Source organism: Pteronotus mesoamericanus, unplaced genomic scaffold, assembly GCF_021234165.1.
Source record: "Pteronotus mesoamericanus isolate MK-2021 breed Mesoamerican mustached bat unplaced genomic scaffold, CSHL_Meso_final contig_72, whole genome shotgun sequence".
Lineage (NCBI taxonomy): Eukaryota > Metazoa > Chordata > Mammalia > Chiroptera > Mormoopidae > Pteronotus > Pteronotus mesoamericanus.
The window spans coordinates 2,634,200-2,652,415 of NW_026555242.1; the positions used below are offsets into that span (position 1 = coordinate 2,634,200).

General features: G+C 52.6%; 1 protein-coding gene across 1 annotated transcript in view; it reads left to right on the plus strand.

Moving 5' to 3' along the window:
• GTF3C1 (general transcription factor IIIC subunit 1) overlaps nt 1-17,518 on the plus strand; it is a 75,813-nt gene extending 58,295 nt beyond the window's left edge. Inside the window, exons 26-37 of the mRNA XM_054582783.1 lie at nt 1,272-1,353; nt 3,217-3,329; nt 5,836-5,898; nt 6,620-6,713; nt 7,604-7,776; nt 9,189-9,476; nt 10,198-10,457; nt 11,550-11,833; nt 13,103-13,652; nt 14,404-14,455; nt 15,251-15,443; nt 16,417-17,518. Coding sequence (XP_054438758.1) covers nt 1,272-1,353; nt 3,217-3,329; nt 5,836-5,898; nt 6,620-6,713; nt 7,604-7,776; nt 9,189-9,476; nt 10,198-10,457; nt 11,550-11,833; nt 13,103-13,652; nt 14,404-14,455; nt 15,251-15,443; nt 16,417-16,629 — 2,365 coding nt within the window. The 3' untranslated portion in view covers nt 16,630-17,518. The remainder of the gene's footprint in view (nt 1-1,271; nt 1,354-3,216; nt 3,330-5,835; nt 5,899-6,619; nt 6,714-7,603; nt 7,777-9,188; nt 9,477-10,197; nt 10,458-11,549; nt 11,834-13,102; nt 13,653-14,403; nt 14,456-15,250; nt 15,444-16,416) is intronic.
• Nucleotides 17,519-18,216: the final 698 nt, after the last annotated feature.

Sequence of the window (18,216 nt, forward strand, 5' to 3'; positions counted from 1 at the left end):
GGGTTGATTCTCAGCCACGGGCTGCGGGCAGCAGCCAGACTGCAGAGAGAGGGAGGCCCAGCCCCGAATTGTGGAGGAAACTCAGGTCAAACCAGAGTTTCTCAACCTTGGCACTGGGGACATTGGGGCCAGATAACTGTTTGCTGTGAGGCTGTGCTGGTCACTGTAGGATGCTGAGCAGCATCCCTGCCTCTACCCACTAGATGCCAATAGTCCCCCCGACCTCCGACATGTGACACCAAAGTGTCTCCAGACGTTCCCTGTGGGGCTAAATCACCCCGGTTGATAACCGTAGGGTTACACATACCAAAGGGCTTTCCCGTATGAAGCCACTGTCTCCTGTGCAAGAATCTTAAACTTTTCTGTCTGAAAGGGTTCTGATTACCTGGTCCAACCTCTTCATTTTTCAGAGTAGATACAGACCCCAAGAGAGGATGTGAGTTGTCCCTGGTGACAGTCAGTTGGCAGTGAAATGAGATCTGGAGCTTGTCCCACAGCAGCCCGGTGAAGTGGAACACGAGGGCCTGTAGGGATAGCAGGCCTGGGTCCCCGACATCACTGCAGGTCTAAGCTGTGAGGTGTAGGATGGGGTGTTCATTTTTTCAGAGGCCACTTCCTCACCTGCAAACAAGATAATAACACCAATAATAACCACGTCTGCCCCACCTACTTTGGCCATTGGCATATGTGTGATCTCGGGTCCCTTCACCTCACTGAGCTATGCAGTGGAATGACAGTCTGTCTTTTAGAAGGTTGAAGCGCGTGGCTCGTAGGAGGCCAGCAAACTCTGGTTGTCTCTCCCTTCATTTCCTTTGGGGCAAGTCAGGCTCCCTTTATATCCTGAAGATCTGAAGACTTGTGGAGTGGACAAATAGTGCTTTGGAGGAAGTGAGAGCTCTTCACGATAATAAGCACCAGGGCCTGTATCATGTTAAGTTTACAGTATACTTTCATACAAACTGTCTCATTGGGTCTCGGCCAAGTCCCTGTGAGGGCAGTGAGGGCAGCTGGGAGTTACTGGTCTCAGCCCACGCATGGAGGATAGAAGGTCAGAGAAGCCAAGGTGTAAAGTGCGAGCAGTATCAGTCCTGGCGTGAATCAGGTTTGGCTTCGCCCACATCCATCATTTTTAAAAGCTCTAATCACACAACAGGTATGTAAGTAAATTCCGCTTTATGGTGAGACGAAGCCAGAAATGTTAGACCAGAGGTCTTCTGGTGGTTTTGAGCATGGGCATCATTCCAACGACCAGCCTCATTTGATCTCTGCAGGGTGTGCCTGGCCGAGGTGTACCAAGATAAGGCCCTCGTCGGAGACTTCATGAATCGAAAATGTGACTATGAAGACCCAAAGGTAGGCCTGGTGCGGTGGCTGGGCTCAGCCTGCTCTGAAGGCAGCAGTTTCTAGGTTCTGGTACTGACCTCTGGGTCTCACAGTGCTTCTGCCAGCCTTACAAACATGGAGTTTTTTCTTGCTCATTTGAGAAATTGACTTGTCAGTTCTTTGGCTTTGAACTTCATTTGATCTGGCTCTAGCATTAGTTTTTAAAGATGATTAGAATTTGACATGCAACTTTGCAGTGCTGCTGTGCCTTGGGCTTATTTTATTAAGGAAACAAGGCAGCTCTTCAGAAATTATAAACAGCTAGACTGCCTGGAAAGCTTGCAGATAGGATATGAGATTCTTTCTGAGTTTCTTGTCCAGGTGGGGCCGGAACAGTGGCCAAAAAGGAAGGAAGCTGGCTTTGCAGACCCAGATGCCTCTGCTCTTCAGCTCAGAGCCCACTCAATCCTCGCTCGTTGAGCTAACACTGGTCTCTGCTGTGTGTGTGTATCAGGCCTTGTGCCAGGCGAGGCCAGTCAAAATGGAGATCCAGCCCTTCCCTTGGGGAGCCACGGGATAATGGACAGGCAGAGGAGCAGATGGGCTGGCAGAACAGCGCGGTCGCCCTGAGAGAGGAAAGCACGGGCCTAGAGGAGTACCAGGGGTGCTTATGATGCAGGTGACAGAAAGACAACCTCACAGGGGCTTGAGGTTTTGTTTTCCCTCATGCCAAGCAGGCTGCAGATAGGCAATTGTGGGCATGTGCCATAAAGCAGAGGTGTCGTAAGGACCCAGGTTCGTTCTGTCGCTGTACTTCTAGTCCCTAGCAGTCAGCTGTCCATCCTCATGCCGATCACCTCGTGTTGCTGATGGATGCTGACAGATGGCTGGAGCTCAGGTCCAAATACAGAATCTGAAGACAGGAAGACATGGGGAAAGGGGCTGCACTGGGCCCACTGGGCCCTTGTATCAGGGAGGGGACAGCCTTTCCCAGAAGCCCCTGAGGTTGCCATCATTGGCTTAGTCCTGTCCTGACTCATCCAGATGGGCTCAGTGTGCACATGCTCCCTAAACCACGTCAGAGCTGGCTCCACTCCTGAGAAAGATCGGGACGGGGAAAGTAGGTGACCAACAGCGTCTGCCACAGACAGCTCATCAAAGGTGTCGCCGCTAAACCCAGACTCCAAAGATGAGGAGTCCACTGAGGCAAAGGCGGTGAAGGAAGCGGGGAGCAAGGCGGCCTGTGGGTGTAGTGTTGGAAGGGCCACAGCGAGATGCAGCAGGGAAGGAGGTGAGCTCATCCTGTGTGGGACACATCGTCAGTTTGCTGGCCACGCCGTGGAGGATAAACTGGAAGGGTGAGACTAGAGGTAGCGGGGTGGTGAGGAGGCTATGTGGTGATTCCGGTCTGGAATGGGATGGTCGCAGCGCAGGTGTACAGGAGACGACTGGTTTGGGGTCCACGGGTGAGTGACAGGGGGCAGGTCGGAGGAGAGGAAGGAGGTGGACTCACACATCGTGAGCAGGGAAGAGCAGACCTGAGAGGAGGGGGGTGACAGGGGAGTGCAGGCTGGCTGGTGGCGTTGGGGCACAGCGGGCATTCTGGGGACTGGACAGGACAGTTTGGGTCTTCCCAGGCTTGGAAGAGAGAGGTGGCGGTGCAGTTGTGAGGGCTCTTGCCGTGTTTGTTGGTGCCAGGTGTGCCAGATCCCTGAGCGTCTATCTCCTTCCCAGGTGGACTCGGCGGGCTGGGGAGGCCGGAAGGCAGAGGGGCAGCGCTGTGTTTCTGGAGGTCGCTGCCGCAGGAGTTTGTTACAAGATTTTCCTTGACATAGCTTATGAAACCTGCCTTCAGGGGGAGGAAGGGCTTAACATAATCTCTCATATTAAAAGGTTTGTGCCAGTGAGTTTAAAGAATTCGTGGAGAAGCTTAAAGAGAAGTTCAGTTCATCCCTAAAGAATCCTGACCTTGAAATCCCAGACACACTCCAGGAGCTATTTACCAGGTAAGGTCCTTCCGGGAGGGTTCTGGGTGATCCTCGTGGGGCGTGAGAAAATGTCACTGGCTGGGACTGCCATGAGTCAGCAGTCCGACTCAGCCTTGCAGCTAACCCTGCTGTGTCTCCTGACTCTGGACCACCTCACCCTCTCCCAGCGACTTGGAAATAGGGAGGCCAGTGCCTTCTGTATCCTCACAGGCACTCCCTCTCATTCTCCCCGCCCCGCCCATTCAGGCCCTGCTGCTCACTTAATTCAGCCCTTCTCAGGTGGTTGGTGTGCTTTTGCTAAGATTGCTTATTTTACATGTGGGGCAACTCTGAGGTGTAACTGACTTGCCCAAGGTCACAGTGCTTGTGAGCAACAGGGCCAAGATTGGGACTTTGGTTGCTGTGACTTCAGAGTCCCTGCAATTTCCAACTCAGCCACTCAGCATCTAGAGAAAGACATGCCTAGGTTTGAGCACAGAGCCCTGTGAGATTTTAAAATCTTGTGTTCTGTGAACCAGGCCTAATTCCAGTGTGAATCCCCTCTCTTCACCATCGGCATCAACACAGGGTCCAGCCACTGTATTTCTGAATTACCTCCTGTAAGGAGATGACATTTATTAATTAGTTTCTATTTGTGAATTGTATAATACCTTTCCAGTTAGCCCTCCATGTTTCTGTTGGAGATCTCATCCTTCCATTTGTTCAACAAATAGTTTATATAGAGCCTGCCGTAGGCCAGGCCTAAGGAGTGATTCGTAGTCATTTTCAGAGTTGACACTCTAGCAATTTGGGGAGTTTTGGGTTTTGTTAACGACAGTAAAATGTTCCCCAGATTACCCAGTGGCACAGTTTATATTCAAATGTAAAAAGGCTTCATATGCCCTATTCACCTATATGTAACTTGTATCACCACATTTTCAGTGAAGTTCTGGGGCAACTTTTAGTTTTAAGATAGTTGAAGAATTTAAAGGACTGAACCATTCAGAAGAAAGACAGAGTTTCAATTGTACCAGTGTAATACGAAATTTAATCTTGAGCATTCTGGCAGGCAAGGCAAAAAAGAAAATGGTGCCAGATATTTTCTTGTTCGACTAAAAATAGTTCACTTGTTTTTCTGAAAAGGTACTTTTTCTTGCTACTAAATTTTAGGAAACATTTACTATGGCAAAGACGAATTTTGACTTTAGTTTCATAGAAACCAAAGAAATGGCTTACATATGGCCATATTTTTTAAAAAGTCAGTTCTACGACTTATTCTTTTATTTATTTGCTTGATGTGAACACAATAAAACAACTCTACATGAGCTTTAAAAAAAAACAAACAGAGAAATACTCTGTAATTCCAACACCTAATAGAGCCATTCCCTTTTGGGATTTTCTTCCAGTCTTCTTTCTGGTGCTTGTTTTTAATCATAATAAGCCTATAATTAACAGTAGCTCCCTGCCTATTGACATTTTCCCATCTCACTTCATAATTGTCAATAAATGAACATTTCTCATTTTGTCAACCCTCTTTTTTTTTCAAATCCTTACCTGGGGACATTTTTTCATTGTTTTTGGAAAAAACAGAAGGGCAAGAGAGCAATATCAATGTGGAGGATCATCAACCGGTTGCATCCCACATGCACCTGAGCAAGGTGTTTATGTGCCTGGAAGAGAGATTGAACGTGCAACCCAGGCATGTGCCCTGGCCGAGAATCAAACTGTCAACCTTATGGTTAGGGGACGATGCTCCAGCCAAATGAGCCACACCAGCCAGGGCTCAACCCTCATTTTTTTAACATTCTCATTTGATGAACAGAAGACATTATATTCTCATTTTAATTTATTGGGTTGGCCAAAAAGTCTGTTTAATTTTTTCTGTAAAATAAAAGACATTTTTCATTTTCATCAATAACTTTATTGAGTTGGATATTTTGAGTATGTTGGCTATCTCCCACATGGTATAATGTTGATTGTCCTCAGTTAATGTCTCAATTTGACCACTGTCAACTTCAGCTGGTCTCCCTGACTATGGAGCATCATCCAGCGAGAAATCTCCAGCACAAAACTTCACAAACCACTTTTGACATGTACCAGCAGTCACAGCACCTTCTCCATACACTGCACAAATCTTTTGCCTTTCAGTTACATTTTTGCTTTTCTTGAAATAATAAAGCATAATATTCCAAAAATGTCACCTATTTTCTTTCATCTTTAATATTAAAATGGCTACACAGAAATTCACTAATTTTGATGTGTGTTTTTTTAATGCATGCTGATGTGACAGCTGTCACAATACAGTCTTAACAAAATTATTTCAAATGAAGTTGAAGACAACTAAGTGCTACTGGAACCATCCTTTGGAAAAAACCAAACGAACTTTTTAGCCAACCCAATACATGTACGTGTTTGAATTTTAATGAGTTTAACATTGTTTAAAAACATTTCAGCCAATAAATGGCCATCTTGAGCAAGCTGAAACTCAGGTTAGTGAAGGTCTGCTATGTTGCATTGACGTGATCTTTTTTTGTTTCTTATGCAGATACCGAGTTTTGGCGATTGGAGACAAAAAAGATCAAATTGAGAAGGAGGATGAACTTAATAGGCAAGTACTGACATACCAAGTGCCTTTTCCCCAGCTGCTTAATTGGGTTGCCTACAGCCCAGAGCAGGGGTCATCTAGGGTCAAATCCAGCCTGCCCCCTGTTTTTGTAAGTAAAGTTTTGTTGGAACACAGCCATGCCCATTCTATGTCTTGTCTGTGTTGCTTTCATCAGCACATCAGAATTGAGTGTTTGCATCAAAACTAGATAACCCACAAGAGCTCAATTACTCATCTGGCCCTTTGCAGGTGAAGTTTGCTGACACCTCACCTGCCATATCCCTGGCCCAGCCTTAAGGTGGGCTGGGAAAAGGTCTGAACTCTCAGCCCACGAGGCTAGAAAGCTCACCTTTTCCCCCCATCTTGGATAACCAATATTCGGTTTCATTTTAGCTCTACATTTCAGTAAGAAACCTATTCTCCTTGGAGAAAACTTGTTTAAAATTGGATGAAAAGAAAATATAAGCGCTTCACCGTATTAGTTAATTGTCATGAAAACATTTCCAAGGTTGTCGCCCCTTGGCCCCTGGGCTGAAACTTTTTTCCTATAATAATTGACCAGTTCATAAGGTTTAAAAACCACCATGTATTTTGTTTTGGTCTGTCATTTGGGTGTTCAGGCCACTTCTGTGAGGTTAAAAACTCTTTTAATGAGAACCAGATCCACCCAGGATGTGTGGTGCCCTGTGGCCTCATGTCGCTCTCCCACCCCCTTCTCTTCCAGCGTGGATGACATTCACTTTCTGGTGCTCCAGAACCTGATCCAGAGCACTCTGGCCCTCTCGGACAGCCAGATGAAGTCCTGCCAGTCATTCCAGGTGGGTGTCAGAGCCGGCATCAGCTTCGCAGCAGCGCTCTGGGACGCAGGGTCCCTTCAGAGGCCAGTGCCATATGAGGCTTTGCTCATTCTTTTCTCAGCTGTGGGACCCGGGGAGTTCCCCTAAGACTGGCCCTCACTTAATTCATCTTTAGAGTGTAGGCCCAGGACCCCGTGACCCCCGCAATCCCAGTGCTTTGATAGGAGGTGGACTTGTAGGTGGCGACGCTGGATGGGCAGGGTCCCGCTCACAGGTGTCCTTGTCCATTAAGTGAGGGTGGGCGTTCTTCCTGCAGGGGGACGTCATTGGGGTTTGAAGTAGGAGAGGAACATGTGTCTGATACAGGCATCAAAGGATTACTTTGCTGTGGAGAATGGTCAAGGGTTGCAGGAGGCAGCACATGTAGAAGCAGGGAGAGCAGTCGGCTAGAGGCTGCGATGAGAAACGGTGGTGTTATGAGCTAGATGGTGGTAGTGTAGACAGCGTGAACCAGATGCATTTGGGAATATATTTTAGGGGTAGAGCCAACCAAACATACAAAGTGTTGGGTGAGGAGTAAGAGAGAGTGGTATCACAGGTGATTTTGCATTTACTCCTGGTGTCTTTGCATCCAAAGAAGTAGATGAGGTGCAGAGCCTTCCTTTTTCCCCAACCACCTGTCCTTCTCTTTGGTCCCTGAGATGCGACGTGATAGTAGGGCTGACAGTTAGGATCGCTGGCTTCCTCCAGGCTCTCCCCCGACACTTTCGCGAGTATCAGCTCCAGCCTCCACCTCTCTAGTCCCCATATCAATTGCTTCCTCTATAGATGAGCAGCTATAGCTCCTGAGCATCCACGCGTCCTGGCTGTTCCCCTGGCTTGCTGCTCACCCATGACTTGCTGTGTTGCAGACATTCCGCCTATACCAGGAGTATAAGGACGAGATTCTCGTGAAGGCCTTTGTGGAGTGCCAGAAAAGGAGCTTGGTCAACCGGCGCCGGGTCAACCACACACTGGGCCCAAAGAAAAACCGGGCATTGCCTTTCGTGCCAATGTCCTACCAGTTGTCCCAGAGCTATTACAGGTGAGTACCCGTTCAGGAACACTTGGCCCAGCCGTAGGAAGAGGCCGAGCCACGGTAGCACACATGAGTAGAAATAACAGGACATCCATTCTCATAGGTGAACACAGCAGCTGGGGCCTCTGTAGCCTCTCATACGAGATGCAGCCTCTGGGAATGAGTTTTCTCACTCAAACCTGTGTTTCCTTTTGTGGGCACAAGGTTAACACTTGCAGTATTTTGTGTTAGGGTATTTACCATTTTTGTAGGTAGTTTGTTTCCCTTTCTTCTGTCAAATTGGGTAAGATGAGTTTGTAATGTAATTCTTGGTCCAGTTAAAGGGCACCCTCCTGGTTGCATAGCCTCAACCCCTAACCCTCACTCTCAGAGCTGCGCCGAGCCACCCATCGTGCAGACTCATGGGCCTCATTTTGAAGCCATCAGCTGTTGCTCAGGCTTGGTCTGCAGCACAGCAGTGACCTGAGTGGTGGTGTGGGTTGTTGGGAATCGCCTGACGGGACCCCCCCTGCTGGAAGCGCCCCTCACAGTTCACAGCGTAGCCTCACACTGGGCAGACCTGGCTGCTCTTTGCTGCACATCTGGCATTCTGTGCCCCCAGCCTCCTTAACCACACAGAGGAAGTCCATTAAAATAGTCCCCGGAGTTCTTGGCAGCTCTCCCCAGGCTGCCTTCCCCTTCTCCATGCTGGTCTCCTGACCATTCCTCAGACCTCTACAGAGAGGGCCTTCAGAAAGAGAACAACAAACTGAGTGTTGTTTTGTTTCTTTTATCCATCTCTGCCTGTGACTCTGGACATGTGCTCCTTTCCTAAATACCCATCCAAGTGACCCTCAGTCTCCTTTTCCTTTCCGGGGGGCAGCCTGATATAGTAAAAGAGCCGTGATCTGGGAAACAGAAGATGTGCATTCAAGTCCAACAAGGCATTTGACCTTGAGCCACTTCATGGACTGCAGCGTCCTTGAAGCAGTGGTCTGCAAATTCAAAAGACCTGTGGGTCCCTCTCTCTGATCTAGGTCCCTCTGTCTCTGCTGCTGCAGAGTCTTGGAAAATTGCACTTTGGACAAAGGCAAGGGCTTGACTCTGCATCACCTTTTGGAGACAGTGAGATTGAGCACGTGCGTGTCCTCATCTCTGTATGGATTCAGGGCTTGCCTTGTGTAAAAAGATTATTATTACAAAAAGTACATTAATCTTCCCCAATTTGGCACCCGTTTGTAGTGAGTGCCTTGAAGGTGCTCGGGTGAGTGGGGAAGACAGACACGGTTGGGTTGAAATGCAATACTGTCATTTGAAATGGAAAAGAGAAGCTGCTGCGTTAATTGCCACCACAGTGCTCAGAAGCATGCATAGCCCATTCAAGTAAAGACTTCCATCCTGTCCTCAGGAAGGCCCTGCCCTTCTTTTTGTCTGTGTAGGATCTTTACATGGCGATTTCCAAGTACCACCTGCACAGAATCGTTCCAGTTCTTTGACAGAATCCGGGCTGCTGGCAAATTGGACCAGCCTGATAGCTTTTCCTTCAAAGACCAGGATAGTAACGATTGCTCAAGTGACCTCGTGGCATTTTCTTTGGACGGCCCTGGAGGACACTGCGCAGCTGCCCTGACCCTCTTCACTTTGGGCCTTGTTTCCGTGGATGTCAGAATCCCCGAGCAGATTGTAGTGGTGGACAGTTCGATGGTGGAGAACGAGGTCATTAAGAGGTAAGGGCTGAGCCCTCAGCAGCTGCTCACGCCAGCACTGCGCATGCTACTCTGAGCAGCTGGGGGCTTTCAGCACCATCATCGCTTCTTCATCGCTGTGGTGTCCACAGTTGTATTTGCTTGGTCATCTGGTCTGAATCTGAACAAGCTGACCTTTCTGTGCTGCATCAGCGCTGTGTGCGCATTTGCCAGATAAAGACGGCGGAGTAGAAGTGCTGCCTCCTGGGGCTCCCCAGTGGGGCTTCCCACACCTGAGAACTGGGAACTCCAGGGATACATGCAGTGCAGGGCCGTCTGCCAGTGCCTCCGCCACCAGGGGAGCCAGGGCGTGACTCGGCTATGCCAAGGAGGACACGGCTCACTGGAGCAAGGGGGGTTGAACAGAGGAGGGATTGGCAAAAGCCCCTTGATGTCATAGCTGAACTGGAATTTAATGGGAAGTAGGTGATTTTGTGGACAGAGACTAGGAAGGGTTTTTAGGCCAAAGGAACAGCCCTTGGAAAAAAGTATGTGAACAGGGCTCAGGTGTGTGGAAAGGTGTGTGAGGGGGACTCTGGAGTGGCAGCCCACGCCGACCTTCACAGCCTGAGGCCAGGGGTGCCCAGGCCACTGCTCAGGCCCAGTCACGGACCCTGAGGGCAGTGGTGTGCGCCAGGAGGGACAGCAGGGCAGCAGATGGGCTGGGCCCAAGCTCGGTCATCTAGACGTTTTCTTCTCCCAGCCTGGGGAAGGATGGAGCCTTGGAGGAGGATGAAGAGGAAGAGGAAGATTTGGATGAAGACCAAGGGGGCAAGCGCCAGAGCATCGAGGTGAAAGCCCCCCAGGCCTCCCACACCAACTACCTGCTGATGAGGGGCTACTGCGCCCCTGGCATCGTAAGCACCCGGAACCTCAACCCCAACGACAGCATCGTGGTGAACTCCTGCCATGTGAAGTTCCGGCTCCGCTGCAGCCCCCTGCCCACTGGGCTCGGGCCCACTGGTGAGCGCTGCCCCGGCCCCGCCTGTGACCCAGACCTCTCCCCAGGGCTCAGTCAGCGGGGGGGTGGCGAGGCTGTGCTCACACTGACATTAGAACTTCTCTCTATCAGTCACCCCTGTCAGTATTCACAGGCCCTGGAAGGCATGTAGGAGCAGCAGCAGCAGCCCCTCCCCGACACCCTCCGGGCCCTGGCCTGTTCTCCGGGGCAGCTTTTTCGCTGGTTCTATGTTTAGTCCTTCTGGTGGTTCCCTTTGCAACTCTAAATTATGCATTTTTGTGAAATTTTCAAGTATTTTGAGTTCTTATTATGAAAAATTAGTATTCTGCTTACATTAATTCTCACGTCCTTTACTACTTTTATACTTTTTTTTTTTAATTCTTCTATTGATTACCTTTGAAACTTTAAGAAACTGACTTAAACCTGTTCCCGTACCCTCACCTTGAGGCAGTCTCTCCTCCCTCTGCATGAAATGAGAATATTAGGGCCCTTCCCTGCCCTGCATCTCCCTGCCTCCTTCCCGTCCCTCTTCTGCCTCTGTCTGACTGACTTTATTTTACAAGTTGAGATGGATTGTGTTTACTTTTGGTTTCATAATCAAAGCCAGTGTTTTGTGCTCTGTCTGGAGCTTGACCCTGGCAAAGCAGTGATGACCTAAGGCAGTGGTCTTAGCAGAGACACCTTCACAGGAAGCCGTAGAAGGCAATGCTGGCTCACGGGCCCAGAAGCAGGGATTTAGGGAAGGGCCCCAGGGAGTCTCAGAGGGCCTCCGGGGCCCAGGACCAGCTGAGTTGAGGATCTCCCCTCCAGGACTTTGGGGTCACAGTGTTCGGACCCCCTGCCCCTTTTCTGAGCTTTTTACTTTGAGTCTTGAGCAGGAGGTTCACCCTGGCCCCAGGGGAATCCAGCCCCTTGGCTGCAGTCAAGGACCCAGGGGCACATCTCAGGACCCTGACCACTGCGGGCCCAACCTTGTCCACCCAAAAGATTTGGGGAGTGGCAGGCTGGCGCGGGAGCGTCCCACCGCAGCACGCGGGCGCGCTGGCCTGCGGAGGGGCTCTGTAAGGCCAGGTCCGACCCTCCTGCCTCTGCAGCCACTCCTCTGGAAGAGCTGACAGTGGGGACCTCCTGCCTTCCGGACACGTTCACCAGGCTGATAAACAACTACAAAGAGGACACCTGCAGCTTGGAAGAGTTTGCCCACCAGGTGGAGCTGTCTGGGTATAAACCTGGAGATGTGTCTGCCGCTTTGGAGGTCCAGGGGGCCATTGCGGCCACAGGTGTCTTTGGGGTGGACAAGGTGGAGCTGAGCAGACGGTTCTCTGCCTTAGAGAGGGCAGAAGGTGAGCGCACCAAGACCTTCACAGACTACATCCAGGTAAGCTCTGCCCTCAGGGAGCCTGGGATAGCTAAAGCATAAGTTGCAACTCACAGGCCAGGTGCCCACTGGGGATGCACTTGGTTTGGGACATTAGAATATGTTTTTAAAAGTTGAATTAGTTGTCAACATATACAAAGAGAAGCTTTGCCTAAAACCCAGCTTCTCCTGAACGTTAAAAGGTCTGACCAGACTGGACTCTGCTCTTTCAGCCCAATTGGCTGGAGCCCTTTTATTCACCTCCTTACCTGCCTGGACCCATTTGCTTCACTGACCCTTGACCCCAAAGATTGTAACAGCAGATGGCCCTTGCCAACAGATGGAGTGCCTTGGGACTTGGCTGCCCTCCTGAGCATTGTCCGTAGATGGAGGCAATAGGGTGCTTATCACTTGTCAGTGACGTTAGTGTTGTTAGGGACTTGTTATCAAACAAGCTCTTACGCGTACAAGCAGTGAGAGGTGATGGTAACTACTGTCCACTTGCAGTCAATTATTCACAAATGTCTTGGTGCACCTGGAGCCTGGGGAGGTGATGGGTGGGGTTGTCCCCAGGCCACAGTGTAGCACCCACGCAACAGCCCCAGTGACTGTCCAGAAGTGACGGGTCAGGCAGCTCCCTTGTTCCTGGTGCCTGGGCCAGAGGCCCAGAGAGCGAGTGTCCGCAGCAAACTCCCACATGGCCTGTGCGTGAGGCCTGGTTCCAGGCAAGCTCCTTGAACTCTGACTTGTGGGTTTTTAAATAGAAAAATTAAAAGAAAAAGAAAGATGATAGTGACTCCATGTGCTGCACAGAGCGGGTGCAGCTCCTAGATAAGAAGGACTCTGAAAGCAGGGCATGGTGTAAATATGAGAGGAGTTATTGTCATTCGTATGGGAATAATAATGGCTTTTGTAGAAGAATTTGATGGCGGGTGGTGGGGGAGGGGGAGGGGGGAGAGGTGTTAAGTCCTGTGGGAGGACTGGCGCCGCAGAAGGAAACTTGTAAAGTCATATCAGTGTTGAGTGAGCAGCTGTGGTTCCAAGAAGTTCTTACATCTCATTTGTTTTACAAATAGGCACACAGAGCCTGGAGAGGGCAAGGACGGCCCCAGGGCCACACGGCCAGCTTGGTGGCCAAGCTGGGGCTGGAAGCCCAGCCTCATCCGCCAGTTGTCTGCCCAAATGGCCCTGGGCACATCCTTAGGACATGGAAACACATCAGGCACGGGAAGCAAACCCTGATGGTTCTGGGGTCCCACACAAACCCAGTGTGTCTCCTGCCTTTCCTAGGACCTCCTGGAGCGACGCCAGGTGCTGGAAGTCGGCGCCAACTCTGTTCGCTTGGTGGCCATGGCCTCTGCTCAGCCCTGGCTCCTGCACTCGGTACAGCCGAAAGGGAAAGAGGAGGACACTGACACACAGAGAGAAGACCCCCAGGCCAGACCCTCAGAGGGCACTTCCGGCGAGGACAACCCTGTCGAGAGGCAGGCAGCACCTTCTCAGGGCTGCCAAGGCAGCAAGAGGCGGGCCAGCTGGGCTGACAGCGACCTGGCCAGTCAGGGTGGGGAGGCCCACTCTGAGAGTGCCCAGCAGCCCCCAGCCAAGAGGCCCGCGCTCCAGGATATGCGCTTGGGCGCCAGCCCACAAGCAGAGGAGGGAGCAGAAACCCCGGCATTTGCTCCTCCCGTAGCTGTTGCAGACACGGGTCCCGGGGAGCCCCTCCCAGGAGCATTGGAAGCCAGACAGGAGGACCAAGATGGTGTCAGGGTACCCAACCCCCCAAGCGTAGAACAGCTGAGCTGTCAGCCCCAGCTTCCAGAGAGCTCGGAAGATACCAGAGGTACAGAGCCTTGCCCCCCCCCACCCCACCCCTGTTCCTCACCCGTCCGTTTTCTGTCCCTGGGCCCGATTGTCCTATGAGACTGGGAATCTTCTGTTGTTGGCAAAAAGGGCCTTTACTTCAGCTTTGCATAGCCTCGATCTGGGGAGGCGGGTAGACTTGCCTGTTTGCATGTAGTGTTTCCCCCAGAGGGCAGGGGCCTGTGAAGAGTGGTGCAGAGGCACCAGAGGTGGTTCCAGAAGCATGTTTTCTAAGGTAGCCAGTGGAAGGGGGCAGTGGCTGAGGTGAGAAGGGTCTTGCCTTTCTTCAAGCTCGACGCTGAGTGAAACCTGTGGTTTCCCTGTCCTGTGTGTGAGTCCTTGTCTCAACAGTGGCCTCTGCGTGTGGTTTCTCAGCATTTTGTTTGGGGGGCTCTTTTTGCGTAAGGGTTTTACACACACAGCTCTGTGGTCCAGCTCTTGAAAGAAGATGAAGTGTTCACTCACCTCCCCTGGCGTGGGGGTCCTCAGGGCCCTGGGAACGAGCCTCCACCTGTACACACCATGGTCCATCCTAGTTTTATTCTGCGTGTGTTGGCTTCAGCCTCCGTGGCTGCCTCTCATAGGACGGAGGCTCCGTGAGGAACGGGATGGCTGCCCCTCTGTTCACAGCCATATCCCCACAGCCCAGGAGTACTTGTGGAATGCATGGGAGAGGAAGAGATGGGCTCCCACCCTTTAAAGTCTCTTGCATCCTTTCCCTCTTCTGTCAGGTTTGGCGGACAGTTCTGTGGCCAGCGGCCTGCCCCAGGCAGCGCGGGAACGGTGAGTGTGCGACTGAGATTCAGAAGTCCTGGGCCAGGGGGCAGCGGCCTGGGGCAGGTTGTCGTCGGGCTTCCCAGGCAGGAAGCCCAGTAGTAATACTACATGAAGACCTTTCACAGAGATACAGATGAGACGGTTTGCCTGGTACAGTGTTTCTCGGCCAGGGGGACATGGAAATGTGTGGCACTGTTTGCTTGTCCCGCTCACAGAGGGGGGAAGTCACGTGCTCCATGCATGCAGCAGATGGGGGCCAGAAGGGCTAGGCATTTGAACTGTCTGGGTTTTTCTGCAGCAATGGGTTTCACAGAAGCCTTTCCGCTGAGGGGGCGCCTTCAACATGTGTGTACATTGCCTTCAGCCTGATGGAACCCATGGGCTGCTGGCACCCAAGAGCTCAGATTCAGTCCACTCTGGGCTCAGGGAGAGCTCAGAGTTAAATGTCCAGCTAGTCAGAGCCTGTCCCACACCTGGGCCCTGTGTGGCAGTCCAGTCCCCCGTTTAGTGTTCAGCAGAAACCTCTGTTCTGAGTAGATTGTGTCTTGGTTACCGCTGAGTCTAAGCAGGTTCCCACGTTGTTTCTTTCCTCAGCTGGTGCTTGTGGGCCCTGGGGTTGGGATCCCTCTGTCCAGGTGGGTGGGGATGCAGAGCAAAAGGTAGGCCATTCCCAGCCCTGTGACCTGGGCCAGACCCCAGACTTCCCTGAGACTCAGTGTCCTGTCTGTGGAGCGGGGGCTGCGTGTGTGCGAGCCGCCTCTGCCTCCCGCTGAGCCTGACGTCCACTGGCCCGCCCTGCAGGGACTGTGAGAGCATCTGCTTCATCAGCCGCCCGTGGCGCATCGTGGACGGCCACCTGAACACGCCGGTGTGCAAGGGCATGATGGAGGCCGTGCTGCACCACATCATGGCCAGGCCCGGCGTGCCGGAGGGCTGCCTGCTGCAGCACTACCAGGGCGTCCTGCAGCCGGTCGTCGTGCTCGAGCTGCTCCAGGTGCGGCAGGGCGCTGGGCTCGAGGGGAGCTCTGCACTGGCTCCGGTCCCCCCACCTCGGTCCCCTCTCCCCGGGCCCTGGGCTGGGATCTCAGAGGGATGGGGTGGTGGGTGCACTGGATGAGTTCCAGGGCTATGGCCACTACATGCAGGTGCCACCCACAAGGGGCCACAGACAGAGAGGGGCCTGCGAGCCTCCTGACAGAGAGCCAGACTCCTCAGAAAGCCTTCTGCTCCAGGTGCTTCCCCTTATCAGGTGCTTCGCCTCTGTTCTCAGCCCTGCACAGAGAGGCTGCCGCACCGCCCTCGGAGGCAGCTCTGCCGGCGACAAGTCCCGCGCCTGCTTTCTGTCCTGCTTCTGGGCTCTTTGCCCTTCAGCACTGCTTGCATCCAGCTCTGCCTCTCAGTACTCCCCGCTCAGCCTCCTGCACTCCCCAGTCCCGCCCTGGGTTCCCGCCCCGCGCCCCGACCGGGGCTCGCCGCGGCCTTCGCCAGCCCCGCGCTGCTGCTCATGCTTAAACATCAGTGTTCCGGGCTCTTATCTCTGATGCTTTGTCTAGAGCAAGGGTCACGAGCCCACAGGCCCAGGCCCACGCTCAGGCTGGTAAATGAGTGACGGGTGGGTAGCAGGGAGAGCTGGAGACGTGCCCTCAGCCTTCTGAGGGCAGCTGTGTCCCAGCTGGGCCTGGTTGCCACCCTGCACACCCAGTGGCCCCCACTCTTCAACACTAGCTGGAAACAGAAATTTCCTGAACTTCAAAGCACATACAGGCCAAACAAAACTTCATCTGGAAGCAGTTTTAGCCCATGGGAATGCTCGTCACATTTCTTTCTCTTTTCCTGGGCCTTCGTCTGAACCCTCCTGGTAAATCCCTACTTGTCATTCAAGGCCAAGTTCAGGTGCTCCATGTTCTGAGAAGCAGCAGACATGGTCCATCTATGCACGTATCAACCTGTATGTCTGGTGTCTCCAGGGCCTGGAATTCCTTGGCTGCATTAAGAAGCGCTTGCTGAGAAAGCCCGCAGCTGTCTCACTCTTCTCCAAACCCGTGGTGGAAGAGGAAGAGGTGTCCTCCAGCCCAAGTGAGAGTTCCATGGCGTTTTACGAGCCCACGCTGGACTGCACCCTCCGGCTGGGCTGCGTGTTCCCCCATGACGTCAACTGGAACAAGTGGGTCCACTTATGAGGCACGTGTGTCCACCAACACCCTCCCATCCACACTGCTGGCTCCTGAGAAAGGAGCAAGCTCTGCTGGGGTGGGGTCTTCTGCCTACACCTATGTGCAGCCTGTTCACGGCAGGGCGCAGAGAGCCCTGCCCCCGGCCAGTGCACAGGGGCAGGCCGTGCCGAGCCCCCAGCCTGGAATTCCAGGAGGAGGGTCACTTGCCTGCCTGCTCCTTTGCCCGGACTGGCCTGGGAACCCTGGAGTTGTAGGGGAGCAGCTGTGAGGAGACTCTGGTCCCCACTCGTGCTCTTCCTCTTGTGCCAGGGCCTCGGCCACTGCTGCAGGCACATTTCGACTCCCAGCGAGCTCCCTGTCATTCTCTCTGGAGCCCAGGTTGTGTGGTTTTGAGAAGCCCAAGCAAGCCTTTCTCAGTGGGCTTCTGAGGTGTGACTGCCATTCGGGAATAGCACTACTTGTCCGAACCACAGGCCTCGGAGTTGCCAGGTGTTGGCCAGGGGGCAGGCGCGCTGTCCCGGCTGCGGGGCTTGCCCCCGTCCGTGCACACCTCATGTTCCAGGGCCCAGCACCACGGCAGGTTCTTCCTGGCTCCCCCGAAAGCCCAGGTGCCCCTGAGCAGCCAAGCCTTGTGGGGACATGTCACAGAATGCGCCCTGCCACCAAGAGCCCCAGCAGAGACTTAGTCCCATCCAGGCAAGACACCTGACCCCTGAACCTGGGACTGACCCACCAGAGAGGAGCCTGCAGGCCCCTTTTTAGCCTGGCAAGCCCCGTAGCAGGCCTCCAGCTTGTTGAGCACACCCTTTCCTGCTGGCAAGAAACCAGGAGTCCCTGTAGGTTTGGGGTTTGTTTTGTTTTAAACCGCTTTTCCTCATTAAAAAGCAAAAAAAAATCCCCTGTCATGTTTTTTGGTTTTGGGTTTTTTTTTTAAGATTTTATTTATTTTTAGAGAGGGGAAAGGAGGGAGAAAGAGGGAGAGAAACATCAATGTGTGTTTTCCTGTCGAGCGCGCCCCCTACTGGGGACCCGGCCCACAACCCAGGCACATGCTCTGACTGGGAATTGAACCGGTGACCTTTTGGTTTGCAAGCTGGTACTCCGTCCACTGAGCCACACCCACCAGGGCTATTTCTTAAACAAAATGAAGTAAAATCCATTTAGTTTTGTATGTTTCCTAGTCCCCAGGGGACTCCTTATCTTCAGCTGTGTAATAGCCGGGACTGAATATTCCCAGTAAAATCAAAGGACAAGGGAGGAGCTGTGGCTGCGCACAGCCAGCCTGGACGCAGCCTCACCCACCTGCCTCTGCCCTTCCCCCCTCCTCAGCTGGGCCCACACCTGCTGCTTTCCAGAGACCCTCGTGCAGTTGTGTTAGGTGGAGCCCAGCCAGGGGCCAGGTAGAAGACGTCGCAGGCCTGTAGCACTGAATTGGGTTTTTGTTTTTTTTTTTAAGATCTAGCAACACAATATTTAGGTCAGAAGTGGTGAGCTCCCCGACCCCAGTCACCACTGCCCCACCCCTGGGTTTGGAGTCATAGCCACTGAAGCTTCTGTTCCTTACAAAACCAGTTCATCTGGGCATGTCAGACC